An 18,238-nucleotide genomic window follows, 5' to 3' on the forward strand; every position below is an offset into this window, starting at 1 on the left:
GCGACCGCAGCACCGTCCGTCGGTGTTTGGATAAACTCTTACGTTACCGACCTTCGGCCCAACGTTTCCCCGTTATCGTCAGCCAGGATTGCGGTCACGCTGAAACGGCTCGTGTCATTGCCTCCTACGGCGACGCCGTGGCTCATATCCGACAACCCGATCTCAGCGATATCCCGGTGCCGGCAGAACACCGTAAATTCCAAGGTTATTATAAAATCGCTCGGCATTATCGTTGGGCATTGGGACAGGTTTTCCGGACTTTCCGTTACCGTGCCGCCATCGTGGTAGAGGATGATTTAGAAGTTGCTCCGGATTTTTTTGAGTATTTCCAAGCGGCATTCCCGCTCCTCCTTGCTGATCGCAGCCTCTGGTGTGTCTCCGCATGGAACGACAACGGGAAAGAACAAATGGTGGATGTTGGACAAGCCGAATTGCTTTACCGGACTGATTTTTTTCCTGGTCTTGGTTGGTTGCTTTTGGCCGAACTTTGGGATGAACTTGAACCCAAATGGCCAAGAGCTTTTTGGGACGATTGGATGCGTCAACCCGAACAACGCCGAGATCGTTCCTGCGTCCGCCCCGAAGTCTCCCGTACGATGACGTTCGGTCGTAAAGGAGTGAGCCACGGGCAATTTTTCGATCAATATTTAAAATTTATCAAACTTAATGACCGTTTCGTGCCTTTTACCCAACTGGATCTTTCTTACCTCAAAAAGGAAGAGTACGAACGTTCTTTTCTCCCCAAGGTTTACGCTGCGCCGGAGGTGAGGGTGGAGGAGCTCCAAGGCAACCGGCGGCGGGAGCTCGGTGCTGTCCGCCTGCAGTACAGCGGCCGTGATTCCTTCAAAGCCTTCGCCAAAGCCCTGGGGCTGATGGACGACCTCAAATCTGGCGTCCCCCGCGCCGGTTATCGTGGCATCGTCAGCTTCGTCTATCGGGGACGTCGCGTTTATCTCGCGCCTCCTTCGGACTGGACAGGTTACGATCCCAGTTGGAGTTAGCGGGCACCGTGACTCTGCTTGTTGTGGGTTTGGTTTGGGTTTTTTTTTGCAGGGGGTTGGTGGGTGTTTTCCTCCTTTTTCATCATTTTTTTTTTGGCGTGTCTTTAGCGGGGAGGATTTGGTGCGCAGCAGTGTACCGTTCACCCGCCGCTTCTCCGGTGCCACCATGGGGGAAATTTGGGGCGAGGGCAGCTCCAAGCGGAGAAATTATTTTCCAGAATAAAAGGAAAAAAAAAACCCTAAAAAAAAAAAAAAACCCAAATCCAAATTTCTTTTGTTACCTCTCAGCCCAGCAGCCAGCTCCGTCCGTGCTGCCCAGGCCCTATATTGTGCTATAGGGTCTCGTCCCTATATTCATTCAGCTCGATGCTCTGGTTGCTGCAGGCCACAAACTGGCCTATGGGAGTCTATACAGTTCTGTAGGGGTCTATATAGATCTATGGGGGTCTATGTAGACAGACCTGTATGCCGTGGTTCCTATATGGTCTCAGCCCTATATTCCAGGCCTTGTGTTGGGCTGTGGGGTCTAGGACCTGTATAAAGGTCTGTGCTCTCGTCCCCATATGTGGCTGTACAGTCTGGGCCCTATATATGCTATATATATATATTTACACTATATGGGGTCATATGGTGTGGGCTGTGTGCTCTTGTGCCTGTATTGGGCTGTAGGGTCTGGGCACTATATCCAGGCCCTATATCACAGTCCATATGCTCCCCTCACTATAGTTAACACCCTATACCACAGCCTGCTTGCTGGTCTATACGTTCTGTCCTATATGTTCCAGGCTTGGAGTACCAGGGTCTGGGGAGGGACATAATTTCTGCTGCTGAAAAGCCCCTTTTATGTTAAAAAAGCCCTTTTTAGCTTAAATAAACCCTCAGATGTGGCTTTTCAGGGAGGGGGGTTGGGCAGTAAGGGGTTTGGGGGGGAAGAAAGTCCTGCTCGGCTTCGTTTTGGGGAGAAAGAGCTTCTTTTCAGAGCGGGGGAAGTTATGAAATGAAATGATGAAATTTTATCCCAAGAAATTGGGATAAGAAGTGGGGAAAAGGCCGGCTGCAGGGAGGGGGAACTAGGCAGACTGGTGATACTGGGAGAGATTTATGCCCTCACTCCCCTCTCCACGCAGGATTTGGGTGAAATCTGGGTGGTTTCAGGGATATTTGCAGAGCTGTTTTCTCCCCACCTCCACTGCTGGCACTGAAAACACCCAAGTGTTTTTATTTTCACTTAAAAGGGGGACAGTCTGCCCCAAAAAATGGGGCCTTGGGAGGTTATCAGCACTTTCACCCTGAGGCAGCAGTGCAAAACCTCTCTTTTATTAACCAATTCCTCCCCAATTTGGGATTTTCTTCCCCGTGGGCACCATTTTGTGGCAGAAAATCCCCATTTCCCAGCGTGCTGCCTGCTGTCTAGGGGAAAATGTCCCCAAAACCCGAGGATTAAAAACACTGACACCCCCCCGATTTGCACTGGAGCTGTATTTTGGGGCGAAATTGGTTCCTTTTGGGGTATAACGAGCCAGTGATTAAAAAAGTGCCTTTTGAGCCCCGTTTTTATAGCCACCCGCCGATTATTCACCCGAATAATTGCAAACCTGCCACCCAAAATCCGCCTTTTTCCACTTATAATGGCCGCCAATGAGGAGCAGGGGAGGTCTTAGCACCCCCTCCCTCGCAGGGGAACCGCAGTCCTCACTCAGGTCCGTCCCTTCGCGTCCGCCGCGCTTCGCCGGGCGCGCAGTCTTCACTCAGGTCCGCTCCGAAGAGGGGAGCGGGGGTGGGCGCGCAGCGAGTAGCAGCCAATGGAGCGCCGCTGTGGGAGAACGAGCAGCCAGTCAGAGCGCGCTGGGCTTTATAGAAGGCGGGGCGCGGGAGATGGCGGGAACAGTGCGGCGGGATGGCGCGGGCGAAGCAAGCGGTGGGTGTTAAAAAACCTCCCCAAAAATCTTCTTCTCCAGCCCCACCGCACCCCAAAACACGCCCGCGTTCCCCCCGGGCTCCAGCACTATGGAAAAAGCTTCGTCTCTCGCAGAAAAAAAACCTGAAGCTGCTTCCCGCAGCCTCTTTTTGTGGGCTGGTGCGAGGTTTCTCTATCATCCAGAAGGGTTTTGGGGTTCACAGAGCTGCCATGGCGGCTCTGCAAGAGGGCTGCGAGGCGCATCTGCTGGCTTTGCTGGAGGAATGGGGGTTGTGCGCACTCCACGCCAAGCGGTCTGCCGTCCAAACCGCTGACGTGAGGCTGGTGAGGTGCCTTCAAGTGAAAAGAGGCTGATTTTTCTCCCCCAGTGCTGAAGAGCGAGCTCTGGGCCTGCTGATCTACCCAGAGGAGGCAATGGTTTTTTTGTTGTTTATGCTTTATTTTTTTGTGTGGACTTTCAAATTAAACCTCTGTAAAGCTTTTCAGAGGAAAAGCAGAAGAAACAGAGTGTCAAGAGCTCATCTGTTGGAGCAGGATACTGCAAAGAAGCACTTTGGTTTTTCACTTGTGACACGAAGCATCGCTGGACCTTGCGCTGTAACGAGCTCTCCTTTTTTGAGGGTGACATCACCTACAACCTACCTTGCTGTGAACCAAGCAGGGAAGTGACTAATTACACAGCTGAGCCAGGCTGTAATTTGGGTTTAGCAGTGATCTGCGGGTTTGTCAGGAGCCTTATTTAAAATTAGGGCCCTGGGGATGAAAGCAGCCACCTTCTGTGCTGCCTTTCCTGGTGGTTTCTCCTCTTCCTTGGGCCGATGTCATGAGTCTCTGCGGACAGGGAGGCGAGTCTGGCAGCGGAGGCGGAGTGATTGGGGCTGTAAGAGGCAGAGACCTGCCTGTGCTGCCTGATAACAGTGCTTTATTATGTGGTTTAACCCTAATAACAACTTCCTGCTATCTCAAGGTGCTGGTTTGTTTATTTTTTCCCCTTCTATTCACTCGTAGGTGGTGAAATGGGGGATAAAATCCCATCTGTGGCCTCTCTCTCTGCTCGCATCCTGGCAGCAATTGCAAAACCACAGGGAGGCCCCAGCCTGAGTGATCTGGGGAGGCACTAGGAATGGTTTTATCCCTTTTCCCTGAATTTCTCTGCAAATCTTAAGCAGAGACTTCTCTGCTTGCAAAACCTTCCTACGAGGCATCCACCACCAGCAGCAAAGCTCTTTTTTTTTTTTTTCCCCTCAAATTTAGCTCTCATATTTTTTAGGGAGGTTCTCCCTGTATTTCTGGGTCTTGTTTACATTGGCAAACAACCGGGGAAACAAAAATCTCTCCGTCCTCCTATTGAGGTTACTTTCTCATGGGGAAACACAGTGTGATGGTGGGGTGGAAACCCAACAAAAAGCATTAAATTGGCAAAAAAATATCCCTTGAGTGTGGCCCTTCTGCCCAGCATGCAAAATCCTCCTCTGCTCTGGGTCCATGTGTAATTCCCTTATCTTTCTTTAATTTCCTCCCCCTGCCCTTGAAAATATAATAATAATTAAATGGGTAAAAAATGTGTATTCAGGGTGGGTTTTACTTTGGGAAAGGGAGTTGGGGTAAGTGCTGTGCAGCTGTGGTGGGAAGCAAGATATTCCCTTGTCTTTTTTCCCTCCTTTGAGGCTTATTTTCACTGGAGAACAGCCCAGCAGAGCTGCAAAAAAGTGGTATTTCAGGGGAATTTTGAGTCCGTGCAAACCTGGCAAGGAGCAGGAGGGCAAAATGTGATTAATTTTGCTAAATTAAGTGTTAAAAGGAAAAGCAAATGGGGTGAGGGGGTGGGTTGGGGCTGTTTATTGAGCAGGAGGGTTTGTTGGGGTGGTGGAAGGGTCTGGTTTTGAGAGGTTCACAGGCAGAGGGTGAGCAGAGCCGGCCCCTCACCCAGCCAGAGCAGCGGCCGGAGCCGTTCGCCAGCAAAAGCAGCCGGGGGAAAGGCGAAGATTTCAGTCTCGCTGTCAGCATCACGGAAAGCCACCCGCCCACCAGCGTAATCCAAAGCCACCTCGATACGTCGGGGCACGCGGCTGTGGGGCAGAGATGTGGGGCTGGGCCAGGTGAGAGCCCGTAGCTGCCCCAACCACTGCCCCACAGCCCAAACGCCTCGTTCAGGGCTGAGACCGAAGCAGCCCTTACGGGACACAAATTCCCGAGCCACCCCCAGCGCCCAGTCGGGACCGGGACGAACCTCCACAGCCCAGCGGTGCCGACCCCCTGTGAAGCCCTGCTGACCCAAAACGCAGCGGAGAGACTCAAAACGCTCGGCTCCAGAGGGAAGAGGAGCCGGGGGCGATTCCCGGCGTCCTGCGGTCCGGCCATCTGCTGACACTAGGATTTGGGGGTGAGCTGTGGCTGGGTCCAGCGTCACGGTTGCTGGGGTGGAGGGGGAAAGGGGTGTTACGGGATTCGGTGCATCAGGGTATCAGGTCCAAATATTGCACTCGAGCATCAGTCCCAGGCGTTGCATGAGAGCATCAGCTCAAAATATTGCACTCGAGCGTCAGCTCCAAATATTGCACTCGAGCATCAGTCCCAGGCGTTGCATGAGAGCATCAGCTCAAAATATTGTACCTGAGCATCAGCAGCAAATGCTATGCCTGAGTTTCAACCCTGGGCTTTGCACCAGATCACCAGCTCTAAAAGTTGCACATAATTATCAGCTGTGAATGTTGCACCAGAGCATCAACCCTGGGAATTGCACCTGGGCGCTGCACCAGAGCATCAGCTTCTAATATTGGACCTGATTATCAGCTCTAAGTGTTGCACTGGAGCATCACCTTCAAATATTGTACCAGAGCATCAGTCCCAGGCATTGCACTGGAGCTTCAGCTCAAAATACTGCGCTGGAGCAGCCACCCTGCATATTGCACCAGAGCATCAGCCCTGGGCATCGCACTGGAGCTTCAGCTCCAAATATTGCACTCGAGCATCCACCTTGGGTGTTGCCCCAGAGCATCAGCTTCAAATACTGCACCCAAGCATCGGTCCCAGGTATTGCACCAGAGCATCGGCTCCAGATTTTGCAGCTGAGCCCCAGCTCTGGATGCTGAATCTGAGTATCAGCCCCAGGCACTGAACATAAAGTCAGTCCTGAAGCCCGACTCACCTCTCCGGTATCCCCCCAAGTCTTCCTCCAGCGAGCACCCCAAGATGTCTGGAAATAGAAGATGACCCCAGAGATTTGTACTCCTGGATCCGGCCCTGGGGCTGTCCCATATCCCCCCCCATTCCCCATTGCATGGAGAGGTGGGAGACTCAAACCCACTTTGTGTGGGTCATTGCCTCCCCCCACACTGAATTAGCATCCTAATTTGGGTGCTAATTAACAGCCAGCAGCCCTCTGCACCTCCCACCTGCAGCTTCCCACCCCCTAAGGCTGCTATAAGGGGGATAAATCCCTAATTATTTTATATTAAAGGGGCATTTGCGATGCTTGGACCTTCCAGCCAAACTTTGCCAACCCTGGGGGGGTCTCTGCTGGGCCCAACCCTGCCCCAGGCTCCCATTTCTGCTTATTAAATCCCCTTTGCCAATTTTCCCCCTCCAAACACCTTTAAACTGTGTCACCGCCTCTGCCAGCATGTTGGTTTTCAGGGCAAAATCCTCAAACTCCGCTTCCAGCTCTGGCATTGGTGGCAGCGATGGCTGCGCCCTCCACTCCGTGCACCTCGGGGAGGGAGCAAATCAGGGTGTTTAATGCTGAGACATCCCCAAATTTCCCTTCCTCATGCTGGAAAACCACAGGGAGAACTTTATTTCCCTGGGAAAGGCTCCAGCTCCTGCAAGACGCGACAGGAGATTCCCCCATTGCCACCAAGCTCCAGATTAACCATCAACCCCCCTAGCTCAAAAGCAAAAATCCCGGGGGAAGAGGATGCAGGGTGAGGAGGAGACCCTCAAAAGGAGGATTTTGGCCCCAAAACGCCGTTCCTGGTGATGCTTTTTGGCCCTGGTACCTGCTCAAGGTGATTTGGGCATCCTGGAGAGGAAGGGAGAGAGATGCTCAGGGCTGTTTGCTGGGGAATAAAAGCCAAAAGGGGGGAAGCAGAGGGATTTTGGGGAAGGGTTTGGCTCACCCGTAGCAGGTCACTGTCCGTTTGTCGGCACTTGGTCTGGAGCTCGGTGCAGCATTGCCGGAGCCGGGCCAGCTCAGTGGTCTCACTGCGACGCTGCTCCTCCAGCCCTCGGCGTAGGCGACCAAGACGGATCAAGAACCGCGATTCCTGCTCGCCCAGCACCCGCCGAAGCCCTTCCAGCACCTCCAGGAACTTCTGCTTCTCGGCATCAACTCGGGTCTGGGGGATGAAGGGAGAGGAGGAGGATGCTGGGGCGAGGGAATGAAGTAGTTTGGCCCCCACGGTGCACCCTGATGGTGGGAGCACCCACCAGCATCTCCTGTCTCATTTCCTCCGCTGCTGCTGCCAGCCTGGCACGTCGCTCGTACTCCTCTTGCAGGGCCTTTAGGGAAGCTTCGAACCGCTCCTGCAACCAAGAAAAGGGGTTTTGGCTCCTGGAGGGGGGGAATAAAGGGGGGCTGGCACCCCTGAAGCACCCTGGAGATGGCCAGCGTGGGCAGCCCCATCCTCATCCTCCTCTTTGGCTGTACTGAAGCAGATATGCAAATGTATTCACATTATAATTGGTTTTATAGTTATGATATATATATACACCCAGACATTATATAGATATAGGAATATATAGTGATGTATGCCCACTATGGGTCTCCCAGCCAGGCTGGGATACCTCATCTCTCCAAGACCTCCCCTAAAAAGTCCCACCAGCCCCTTGAACACCCCAGTCCCCCTTTCCCCCCCACCCTTGCACCCCCAGCTGGGTCTGGACCCCCTTTGGGGACCCCCATTTCCTCTCCGTGCCCGGAAGCAGATAAGGAACCCTCCATGGTGCATGCGCTGGGTGAGAGCTGGAGCTTTTAAATCACCCATATTTAGAATTTTGGTCCCCAAGCTGCCACTGTCTCCCACCCCACTGCATACTTAAGCCTCGGCAAATTGCAGCATTTCAGCTCAATTTTGACTTTGGGACGCTCGTATTGCTTTTTTTCCCCTGGAAAGGTGGGGAAAAGCTTTGCCAAATCTGAATATATTTATTTTGGGGGCTGAGTTTTAAGGGAAATTGGGTTTTTAGCATCGGTCAGGCAAGGAGAGGGTGTCTGAGCTGGGATTTCGCTCACCCTGTACTCGCGAGCGGCCTCTTCAAGGGGCACGGCACGGTGGGCACGATTCTCGGTGCAGGCAGCACAGAGGAGGATCCCATTCCGGCGACAAAAAAGGGTGAAGGGCTGGCAGTGCCGCCGGCAAAGCTCCTCTGCCGCCGGCAGTGCCAGCTCCTGGACGGCCGCCACCACGTTGGCCAGTTGCCGGTTGGGACGGAAGCCATCACGGGGGAAAGGTAAACGGCATTGGGGGCAGGAACCGGCCCCAGAGGCATCTGCGGAGCAACAATCGAGGCAACAGCGGCAAAAATTGTGGCCACAACCCAGGAGCATGACGGGATCACGGAAGAAATCCAAACAGATGGCACAGGTGATTTCCTCCTGAAGATTTTCCACGGCGTGTCCCGCAGCCATGGCTGAAACGACGAGGTTGTTTCTTGTGAACGCTCAGAGAAACGCCCACGCGAAGGGGCCGGGCGATGGTTTTCCTGGAAACGGTGACAGGACAGGAGGCCGGTGTTGGCATCCAGAACCTCATGGGGAAAAGCAACAGAGAGCTCATCTGACGTTCCCACTGCCCCAGTGATAAAACAACCCCCAGGGACAAGGCCAGCAAGGATTTAACAACAGCACGGAATGCAGGCAGCAATTGCCAGGGGTTTAGGAAAGATGATTTATTTGCAGGGTGAGTTTTCTACCACTCCAGCTGTGCCCAGGGGAAGCAAACTGTGGCTGGAGGGTGGCTGTAGAAAACAGGGATTAATGCAGGAATGCAGCGAGTGAGCAGAGTTCCTCTATGTCCTGCAGACCTCATGCGGATATTAGCTGTGATGCTGGCAATAAGCCCAGCAGGGGGGTTTAAAGTGGAAGAAAAAAACACCACTAAACCTCAGCACCCAAATCAGATGTGAAAAATAAGAAGCAGAAAAACTAAGAACTAGCAGGCGCAGGATCTGTAGGTGGAGGCAGTGTTAGAGCAGCCCATCCCCGGAGGGAATAATGTTAATGCAGTTGTATAATAAAATTAATTCAGGGAACCAAACTGCACGAGGGTCTTCGAGCTGAAAGTTTCACTTTTATAAAATATAGCCCACATAAAAATAATTTTTAAAAGAAGAGACTAATCAGGAATCAGTATAGTTGCGAATAAGGCTGATAAAACAGTAAAATAAGTTGGATATTCCCAAATAGAATCGTAAAACCTGCAGGGTGCTGAGCCCCAAATTAATCAGCTTCAGCTTTTCCCCAGGAGAATCACAGCCCCTTCCTCAGGGGAAACCAGGGCCGCTGCAAACCCCCCCCCCCCCCCCCCCGGTTTGCAACGAAGGCAAAAATAGGCAGAAGCGATGCAAAAACCCACCGGGCATCTGTTATTCTCGCAAAAACCCCGTTAGCAGACCCAGGCTCGCTCCTATCCAAGGAGGGACTAGTGGGCGGGGGGAGCCCACCTCCGCCGCGGGAGAGCGGAACGGAAAGATCCACTCTCATTGGTTGATGTCGGGCAGCCAATAGGAAGCCTCAGCGCGTCCGGCGGCCAATAAGAGGCGGCGTTTGTGATCCCCTTTCCCGCTATTGACAGCCGTGGAGGGGCCTCGAGGATGCGATGGAGCAAAGCGCGATACAACGAGACGGGACAAACCAGGAGGAACTAAACCAAAATAAACCCCCAAATTTAATCTCTAGTAGCAGCTCTCTGGGCACAAAAACAGAAAAAAACCCCCCAAAACCGAAAACCTTTTTTCCTCTTTTTTTTAAAAGTATTTTTTTTTCTAGGAAATGGCTGGAACAGGGCTTTAATTAGGAGGAGGCAAACTTCATGCTTCATTAATTCTTAGATGTTTCAGGCAGTTATTGGCCCTTTCCAAGAGGGATCTCAGCCTGCGAGAGGCTTCGGCGGCAGGAGGAGAAGCCAGGGCTGCACAAGGAAGAAATATTTTTCCAGAAATTGCCACTTTTTTGCTGTTTTGCTACCTGTCTGCATGTACGTAAAACCAATCTGCCGTTCATACCTCATTTTAAGTTTTTTTTTTTTCGTTCCTAAACAGCTCCCGGAGCTGCAGCGCCTTGGGGCGAGTGTGTGTTGCACCCGCTTGACTTTCTGGGGCAATTTTTCACATTTTAGGAGGGGTTATTTTATTTTATTTTATTAATTTTATTTTATTAATTTTATTAAACAGGGCTTCTCTAGGGCATAGCCGCAGGGATAGGAAGGGCCATGGGGTGGGGGTATGAACCCAGTGTTTTCCCTTGGGGAAGTGGGGTGCGGTGTTTTTTTTCTGCGTGTTTGTGTCTGTGGGAGCTCATTTTGGCGCCGGCGGGAAGGGTGGGGAGGGGGCGGGGGGAGCAGCGGCGCGTGGAGGTTGACTCGGTTGCGTCCGGCACGGGGCTATATAAGGGGCCGCCGGGGGGCGCTGTCCCGCAGTCAGCGGCCGGCGGCGGAGGGAGCAGGAGTGGAGCAGGAGCAGGAGTGGGGGCGGGGCGGCGAGGCGAGGCCCCGGGCCTCGAAGCCGTCGGCGCCGAGCCTCGAAGGCGGCGCGCCCGGCCATGTCGGGTGAGCAAGGAGGAGAGCCGCAGCCGTCCACGTCGAGGGCGGGGATGTCGCTGCCGCAGAAGCGCGGGTGGCCGTCGCTGTCGGATCTCATTCTCGCCGCCGTTTGCTCGTGCACGGCCCGTAAAGGCGCTTCGTTCGCTTTCATTAAGAAGACGCTTGCCACCGAGGGTTACGACGTGGTGCGGAACGGTGGTCGTTTGAAGGCGGCGGTCGGTGCTTTGCTCAGCAAAGGGCTTTTGCGGCGGGTGACGGGCAGCGGCTTCACCGGTTCGTTCCGCCTCGGCCGCGTCGGTAAGGAGCGAGTGGAGGGAACCGGGCGGCGCGGGAGGGCGGTTGGTGGAGCCCGTAGGCGCCCCGCCGGGAAGACGAAGGGGCCGAGGCGCGCTGTTAAAGTCACCGCGCAGCGCTTGAAAACGAGGAGACCGCGGGGAAAGGCGAAGGCGGCGGCGGCAGCAGCAGCAGCAGCAGAGGAGGCGGCGGCTGGAGGCGTGGAGGAAGTCGGGGGTCCTGCGCCGGCTGAGGGCGAGTCTTAAGAGCGCGGCGGATGGAGCGATAAACGTTGAACCCAAAGGCTCTTTTAAGAGCCACCCCAGGGGGTTCAGCAAAGGAGCTGGTCACGGGGCGGGGGAGCGAGGGAAGCCGTTACCCCTGGGGCGAGGCGGCGATAAAAGAGCTGCAGCCGAGGGCCGGGCGAGGCGGCATTAGAAACTGCGCCGAGCGGGGAAGGGTGAGGCGTGAATAAAAGTGCTGCGGCGGGGTGGGGGGAGAAAGGGAGGGCGAGGCGGCGATGAAGGGGTTGTACGGGAGGGGTGGCCGCCGCCTCGGGAGTCACTGGAAGAGCTGCGCCGAGGGACCGGAGAGGTGGCAACAAAGGGGTTACGCCGAGGGCGAGGCGGTAAAAGCTACGACAGGAGAGGGCTGCGCCCAGGGCCGGCTGCGCCGGGGCGGGGCTCGTGTCCTTGAAGAAGCCGCACCCGGGCGTGGGCGCGGTGCGGGTGGATGCGCCCCAAGTGCGGCTCATCCCCGCGGGACCGGAGCCGGGAAAGCGCTTCCAGCGATCGGGGGGGGGTGGAGTTGGGTGTTCTCTGTCAGGTCCGCAGTGCCCCGCAGGCGCCGGTGAAAGCTCGGCGGCGCGGTTTTCAACCAGGTCCGCCTCGACGCACCCCCACATCCCGCCGCTGCCTCCCCCCCCCCGCCTCGGCCCCGCAGGAGCAATCAACACCTTAATGTGTTTTTTTTTTTTTCATTACCTTAACGGCGAACGGCAACTGGAGCACCCCAAGAGCAGTCACTAAGGGAAGGGGCAGCTTTGGTGAAGGCAAGTTTGGGGTAGAGCGGAGGCTTTTGCGGCTTCTCTGGCAGGATCCGAGCTGGGAGAGGAGCTCGGCTGGGAGAGAACTCGTGTTTGGGGGTGCAGGCAGCACCCAGGTATCCGGAGGGAAAAGCAGTGTCTGGCAGAATCCAGCTAACATGTCCGTGTCCCGCATCTCCCTGGGGTGACCCGCTCGCCACCACTGGCTGGCCCTTGGCCTCGCCGGGGCTCTTCAGCCTTGTCCCGCTCCTCTTCATCCCACCGCACGCTCTTTGTCTGCCAAAAACTGTGGGAGAGGAACTGCACCAGGCTCCCAAGGTGGCTTTGCTGCAGGGAAAGGCAAGAGGGTCAGTGGGGGGGGCTGAGGCTGCTGTAGGGGAAGGAAAAAAGGGACAAAACACACAAGATGTGCCTCACCCTTTTCTTCTGCGCTGGCACATCTCCCCCTTCCTGGCTTTGTTTCAGGTTGCCCTGTGTCTGGAAGGAGAGGGAGAAGGTGAGCGTGGTGCTGTGTCTGCTGTGGCCTTCCCTTGAACAATCTTTTCCTCCCCAAATGCCTTGGAATTCTCCCAAAGTACCCCTGAATTCTCCAAAAATACCCCTGGATCCCTCCCAAAAGAACAGAATTCCTCCCAAAACACCTCTGAATTCCTTCAGGGCCTCCCAGAGAGCGTCCCGTTGGCGGCGGCAGGAGCTCAGGCTCTTCTCCAGCTCAGCGGGGAGCTCGGAGGGGAGGTGAAGCCTCATGTCACTCCAGCTGAGAAGAGAAACAAGGGGGGGGATGTTATGGGAGGGATGTTTAACCCCAGCCCAGCCCCTCCACACTCAGGGTGACACAGAGGGGGAAGCGACCAGATGCCACATACCTGCTTAGGATGCTCCTGATATCCTAAAATGAGGGGGAAAAGAGGGGTCAGGACCCCATGGGCAGCACTTTTGGGGAGCTTTTCGGTAAGGAGGGTTCTCACCTGGGGTGTGCGCTTGACCTCCAGCTGCCCGATGAGCCTGTGGAGCCGTGTAATCCCCTCGGCCACCCACAAAGATTTTTCTGCTTGGGCTGCTTCGAAGGCAGCGTCCAGCTCTGCCAGCTGCCCCAGCACTACGCGCTCCTTCTCTGCCAAGAACCGGTGCAGCCGCTCGAACTCGGCCCCGATGCGATGCCACTCGGCTTTGCTTGTCTCCTGGACGAGAAAAAAAAACCCCAAACCATGTGAGACCACGTGCAACCCCCAGAACAGAATTTTTCCCTTTCAAGCTAAAGCGCAAAGTGCTTTGGCTGGAGCCAGGGAGCTGTAACACCGGGGATGTGGTTAATTAATGACTGGAGGGTAATTGAGCAGTCCATCTGATGCTTTTCCTTCTCCTTTTCCCTTCCCCATTGCCATTCACTCTTTATAGTTGGTCCAAAATCAACCAGGGCCCTGGGAAGCAGCGGGGAGGGTTAATTCCACATTAATGAATGTCCCTTTAGGACTTGATCTGGGATGAAAACGAGCAGCGCCATGAAAATAAAGCGCTTTAAAGTAGGGATAATAAGCAGCTGCACACAGAGGCAGTGCTCGCCAAACCTGCCCGGGATCCGTGCTGGCGGCTCCAACCTGGTTTGGGGCTTTGCAGGGCGCTGGGATGCGTTGCAGAGATGATCCCACGTGTTTCTGCTGGAGGGACTGGGGGGGGGGAATGCCCAAGGACCCCTTTGGGCTGCCGAAAGGCCAAGGGGACCCTTACCAGGTAGTCCCAGTGTCGCTTCTCTTCGCTCGTTCTCCAGTCCAGAAACTCTGCCAACACCTTCCTTAGGGATCGCAGGTGAGACTGGATTTTCTCCTGAATGCACCCAAAAAAAGTAATAATTTGAAGCAATCAGCCCAGCTCATTTGCATAATCCCACCTTTAAAATCTTAAATTATTTGGGGGAGGAAAGCAAATAATCCCCCCCCCCCAAAGCCACCTTGCTGCCTTCCCTTGAAAGCGGGAATCGACTCACTTCAAGTTTCTCCCACGAACAGGACCAGGTGCCGTATCTTTGCTTTCCCACCAAGAAATGAAAATATTTTCGCTTTGCACCATTTTTGGGGTGGGGGGAAGAGGCCTGATGGGTCATAGGAAGACGATCTCACCTCGCAGGTCTCGGCGGGTCCCCCAAAAAGCTTCGTGGCCACAACCTGTGGCTGCTCATCCATCTCTGCTGGCACCGCTTGGCCCCGAGGGGTTTTCACCTCTTCAGTACCGGGAGATGACGGTGGCAACGTCGTGGCTGGTCTCGGCACAGAGGTTTTGCGCTGCTGCTGCGGCCGTAATTCCCTCCCAGCAAGAAGACATCGGTGCTGGAGGTTGGTGGTGGCACGGGGCGAAGCCGCCTTCCCTCGAACCGCCCCTGGGTGTTCCCGCACTCGGCTCCCAGTACGACCTTCCGGGGCGGGAAAAGCAAATTTCCTCGCCCACGGTTGGCTTTAAATATGTTTTATCTCCCCCAGGTTGTCTCATTTCCAGGCTTTGCCATCTCATCCGTCACCTGGAAGCTGCTCCCATCCTTGTCTCTGCTTTGCCTTACTCAGCTCCGTTGTGTGGAAGGGGCTGCAGCCAGATTTGGGGACTTGGGGGGGGCAAAAATTTAACCAATTTCTTTCTTGGGGTGCGATAATGCACATTTTTTGCAGCGCCTTTTTTTTTTTTTCTCTCCTTCCTCCCTGATGCCTACGTTGAGAAAGTAGATGGCCCTGAAATGGGGGGGGGGAAGGTGCAATCGGAGGGCGCAGGAGGCGTCCGAGTGTGTCGTGGCCCTGTCTGCAGGCATGAGATTGGAGGTCACCTCCCTCCCCAGCTGATAAAAACTGGTGGAGGCAGAGACGGGTCTGAGCTTTTGCTGAGCCTGTGCTAGAGAGAAGGGGAAAAAAAGACCCAAGCGAGGAAAAAAGCCAAGCGGAGAAGAAGCTGGTGGAGGAAAAGCAGCCGGAGGAACCCCGAAACAGCACCAGTGCCACCAAGGAAAACCCCTAAAGGTTTGAGAGAGGGGAAAACCCTAGTGCTGCTGGGCGGGTTACATCACCCTGCCATCTTTTGGGGGGGGGAAAAGGGGACTTTGAGAACTCTCCCCATCCCATCAATAAGAGAAGGAAAGTGGATTTATCCCTGCTTTGCCCTCAGGATCTTTGTTTCGGATTTAAAGGTGTTTTGCAGCGGTTGGTCATGGTTATTATTTGCTTCTTGTCTACCCGTAACGATCTGGCTCGGGAAACTTGGGTGAGAAACAGCACAGTTCCTGCTTATACCTTAATTTAAGGCTGATTTTCCCACCTTTTTCCCACTTTCACTCATCCACCTGCTGCTTTAGCTCCCCTCTGCAGTTTTGCTGGGGAAAGCATGTGAAAAAGCAGCAACCTGTTTATTTTTGAGCATCACAGCATGGTTTATTCAACCATTTGGGGGCTTTATTTCTCATCTCCAGTGCCCTTTACTGCAGTCAACCGCTTGTTTGCACTCAAAGCCCCATGCTCGGTTTCAGAGGATGGATTCGAGGCCCTTTGACGCCAGCCCTTATCTCTCCCATGCACATTTCCCCCAGGGCCAGCTGCAAATTTCTCCACTTATTGCAGGATTTCTCTGGGCGCGAGAGAGTTGGACTCGGCTTATCTCAATTTTAAGGATTTTTCTCACTCAAGTAAACCTTGTCAGATTTGATTGCCCAAGAAAATGAATGGTGGAGGCAGGGATGGATTTAAGATGGATTCATCCCTGAGCCAGCGCAAGGAATGGGGATTTTGGGGTATAATCATATCTACAAGGTAGGTGGGTCTATCCCAATGTGCTCCTCATGTTCCCTTCATAGTCATCATGGAATTAATAGGTTCAATCCATCTCCATGGGTTTTCCCATAAATGAACCAAGCTTCTTTGCAGCTGCTGGAGAAAAAAATGGCATTTTCTTTCAGGTATTTTGATTAAATGCAGCGGTTGAACCCGTTTTCTGACATAAAAAGGGGTGAAAAGCTGAGATGTGCTCATTTGTAGGATAATAATTTTATTTTATTCTTTCTTTCCCCTTTCTTGCGCCTCTAGCCAGGAGGACGTTGCAGGTGCAATGGCTTTCTTCCTCAAACCACGGCCGTGCACATGGGATCTTGCCCTGGACTACCACACGGCAAAACAGTTTGAAGGTAACCAAAAGCAGCCAGAGAGGAGCAAAGTACCAATTCCTGATGTTTTCTGGGCTGCATCAAGTGCGATGTCCATTGAAGTTGGACATCCTCCAGCTCCACCTTCTATCTCCCTGGATCCTCCATCTCCAGCCTCCATCTCTTGGTTCCTCCATGTCCAACCTCAACTGGAGATCCTTCATCTCCAACCTCCATCTCTTCGCTCTTCCATCTCCAACCTCACCACTCCTCTCCCTTTCTCCTTGAAAAGTAACCAGTGATGGGGATTTTGGGGGTGTGCGTCCTCTAAGCTTAAGTTTGGCTTCTGATTCTTTCTCTCGTTTGCTCACCAGTGGACGTGACCCTGGATCCGGCCACAGCGGGTCCCGAGGTGATCCTCTCTGAGGACCTCAAAGAGGCCAGCTGGGGTAGACCTGGACGCCGGTGGCCTGAGGGTCCGGGCCAGTTCGACACGGATCCGTGCATGTTGGGCAGCGAGGGCTTCACCTCGGGCCGTCACTACTGGGAGGTGGAAGCAAACGGGCGCTTCTGGGCCGTAGGGGTGGCCCGTGAGTCGGTTCAGAGGAAAGGCCGGATCCTTTTCAAGCCTAATACTGAGATTTGGGGCTTGCAGAAGTACGATGAGCTCTGTGTGGCCCTCACAGCTCCTTCCAACACCTCTGTCCCACTCCTCAACGGGGAGATAGGGGTCTACCTGGACTATGAGGTGGGACAGGTCTCCTTCTATGCTGTTGGCAGCCGCCAACGCATCTTCACCTTCCCCGTGGCTTCCTTCAGCGGAGAGAAGGTCTTCCCCTACTTCTGCGTGCTCCTCTCCACCATCAAACTGTCCCCGAAGGGTTGATGCGTTGGCAGGGTCCCCCCAAAGCTGGTTGCTCCACGGTGGTTGGAAACACTCCTTGATGCTCCTCAACTCTTATTTTCCAGGTCTTGGAGTCATTTCCACCTCAGCTCATGGTCCTACCTCCATCTTAGATGTCTCCATTTTGGGTTATATCCAGGGGCTTTTGGGTCTGAGCTCGGCATGGCTCATCTCATCTAAAAGCCACTTGTTAAATTTATCCAAAGCTTGTTGACAGGAGCTGGGCTTCACTTAGCTGGTTTTGAGGTGAAAGCCTGGGGCTTCCTCCCAAACTCAGCCCCCTCTGAAGGTTTCTTTTACTGACCTCAATGCCCATCACTAGCTGGGCTTCCAACCCAAATTAAAAATTGTGACTTTTGCAGGCTTTGTGTTAATACCAGCCGCTTGCTACCTCAGTTTAAAACTGATTTTGTCATCACAAGGATGTGTTCGTGCTCACTTCCGCCCCCCCATTTTCTTCTGCTGTTCTCCATGTTCAGGATGTATTTCCGAGTAATTAATGTGCAATTGATTATAAATGTGCTCAGAATATAATAAACACTTTTTTTTTTTTTTTTGCTATAATAAGGAGGCGGCATCTGCATTTGACCCACCACCAAGCTGCCCCAGTCCCACAAAGACACCCCCCCCCCAAGGCTGCCCTGGGCCCCCAGGACCCCCCAGAGCTGCCCCACATGGGATCTCAAAGGCTGCCCTGGTCCCCCCCAGCTTCTTTGGTCCCCCAAACCCCCCAAGAGCTGCCCCACGTGGGACCCCAAAGGCTGCCCTGGCCTCGCAACACCTCCTTGGTCCCCTGGGACCCCCAAGAACCCCTCCCCAGGGCTTTCCCACATGGGATCCCAAACGCAGCAGTTCATGTTTACATTAAATCCAAGCAACCAAAATATTTTTCCAACCCTGTCCCACGTCCCGCCTCTCCCCCAAGCTGCCATCGTGCGGAGGTGGGAGAAAACCTCTGCCAAAAAAGAAACCACCGCAAGCCAAAACCCACCAGCAAATTCAGTGTCACCCTTGGAGGCAGTGGCCTTGGCAGGCTTATTTGGAAGAAAACCCTATTTTTTTCCCTCCTCCCCAGCACCAAAACATCCTTAACTTTTCAATTTCCAAACCCATTTCCAACATTTTATTTCAAGCTTTGAGCAAAAAGGCATCAGGAAGCGGCTGAGCATCCCCAGGTTGTGGTGGGTGGGTGGCAACACCGGGACCCCCCCCCCCCCCCCCCGGGG

The 18,238-nt window shown here is 54.0% G+C and overlaps 3 protein-coding genes across 4 annotated transcripts in view; 2 read left to right on the forward strand and 1 right to left on the reverse strand.

The window, feature by feature from the left end:
- MGAT1 (mannosyl (alpha-1,3-)-glycoprotein beta-1,2-N-acetylglucosaminyltransferase) overlaps positions 1 to 1,206 on the forward strand; it is a 3,747-nt gene extending 2,541 nt beyond the window's left edge. The window contains 1 exon segment of the mRNA XM_010571149.1: positions 1 to 1,206. This exon segment is cut by the window's left edge and continues 12 nt beyond it. Coding sequence (XP_010569451.1) covers positions 1 to 1,001 — 1,001 coding nt within the window. The 3' untranslated portion in view covers positions 1,002 to 1,206.
- Positions 1,207 to 2,824: 1,618 nt separating this feature from the next.
- On the reverse strand, positions 2,825 to 14,719 carry LOC104834074 (E3 ubiquitin-protein ligase TRIM11-like). The gene is made up of 15 exons (XM_010571162.1): positions 14,115 to 14,719; positions 13,726 to 13,821; positions 12,966 to 13,178; positions 12,864 to 12,886; positions 12,639 to 12,754; positions 12,253 to 12,474; positions 10,926 to 11,165; positions 10,635 to 10,823; positions 8,153 to 8,580; positions 7,348 to 7,443; positions 7,038 to 7,256; positions 6,918 to 6,940; positions 6,513 to 6,628; positions 6,068 to 6,115; positions 2,825 to 5,334 (listed from the first exon to the last, which is right to left on the reverse strand). Exons 1-15 carry the CDS (start codon positions 14,175 to 14,177, stop codon positions 4,811 to 4,813), a joined length of 2,616 nt encoding a protein of 871 aa, XP_010569464.1. The 5' UTR covers positions 14,178 to 14,719; the 3' UTR covers positions 2,825 to 4,810.
- An 88-nt stretch (positions 14,720 to 14,807) lies between these two features.
- Positions 14,808 to 17,594, forward strand: LOC104834066 (butyrophilin subfamily 1 member A1-like). 2 transcript variants are annotated; one of them, XM_010571153.1, is made up of 3 exons: positions 14,808 to 15,033; positions 16,057 to 16,150; positions 16,483 to 17,594. In XM_010571153.1, the coding sequence occupies exons 2-3, from the start codon at positions 16,075 to 16,077 to the stop codon at positions 16,992 to 16,994; spliced, it is 588 nt and encodes a 195-aa protein (XP_010569455.1). In that variant the 5' UTR covers positions 14,808 to 15,033; positions 16,057 to 16,074; the 3' UTR covers positions 16,995 to 17,594. The 2 variants fall into 2 exon arrangements, with proteins under 2 accessions (XP_010569455.1, XP_010569454.1); XM_010571152.1 differs by having other exon boundaries at positions 14,811 to 14,996; positions 16,053 to 16,150; positions 16,483 to 17,593.
- Positions 17,595 to 18,238: the final 644 nt, after the last annotated feature.

The sequence above is a fragment of the Haliaeetus leucocephalus genome, unplaced genomic scaffold, assembly GCF_000737465.1.
Source record: "Haliaeetus leucocephalus isolate CR32 unplaced genomic scaffold, Haliaeetus_leucocephalus-4.0 Scaffold307, whole genome shotgun sequence".
In the NCBI taxonomy this organism is placed as follows: Eukaryota; Metazoa; Chordata; class Aves; order Accipitriformes; family Accipitridae; genus Haliaeetus; species Haliaeetus leucocephalus.

Excerpts from the sequence above, each read along its gene's own strand:
- LOC104834066 (XM_010571153.1), top strand. The coding sequence starts at position 16,075 with ATGGCTTTCTTCCTCAAACCACGGCCGTGCACATGGGATCTTGCCCTG. Across the intron at positions 16,151-16,482 it reads CACGGCAAAACAGTTTGAAG|TGGACGTGACCCTGGATCCG; the intron begins GTAACCAAAAGC and ends TTTGCTCACCAG.
- LOC104834074 (XM_010571162.1), bottom strand. The coding sequence starts at position 14,177 with ATGGATGAGCAGCCACAGGTTGTGGCCACGAAGCTTTTTGGGGGACCC. Across the intron at positions 11,166-12,252 it reads CAAAGAGCGTGCGGTGGGAT|CCGCCGCCTCCTCTGCTGCT; the intron begins GAAGAGGAGCGG and ends CCACGCCTCCAG. Across the intron at positions 10,824-10,925 it reads GCCGCTGCCCGTCACCCGCC|CGAACGAAGCGCCTTTACGG; the intron begins GCAAAAGCCCTT and ends TCTTAATGAAAG.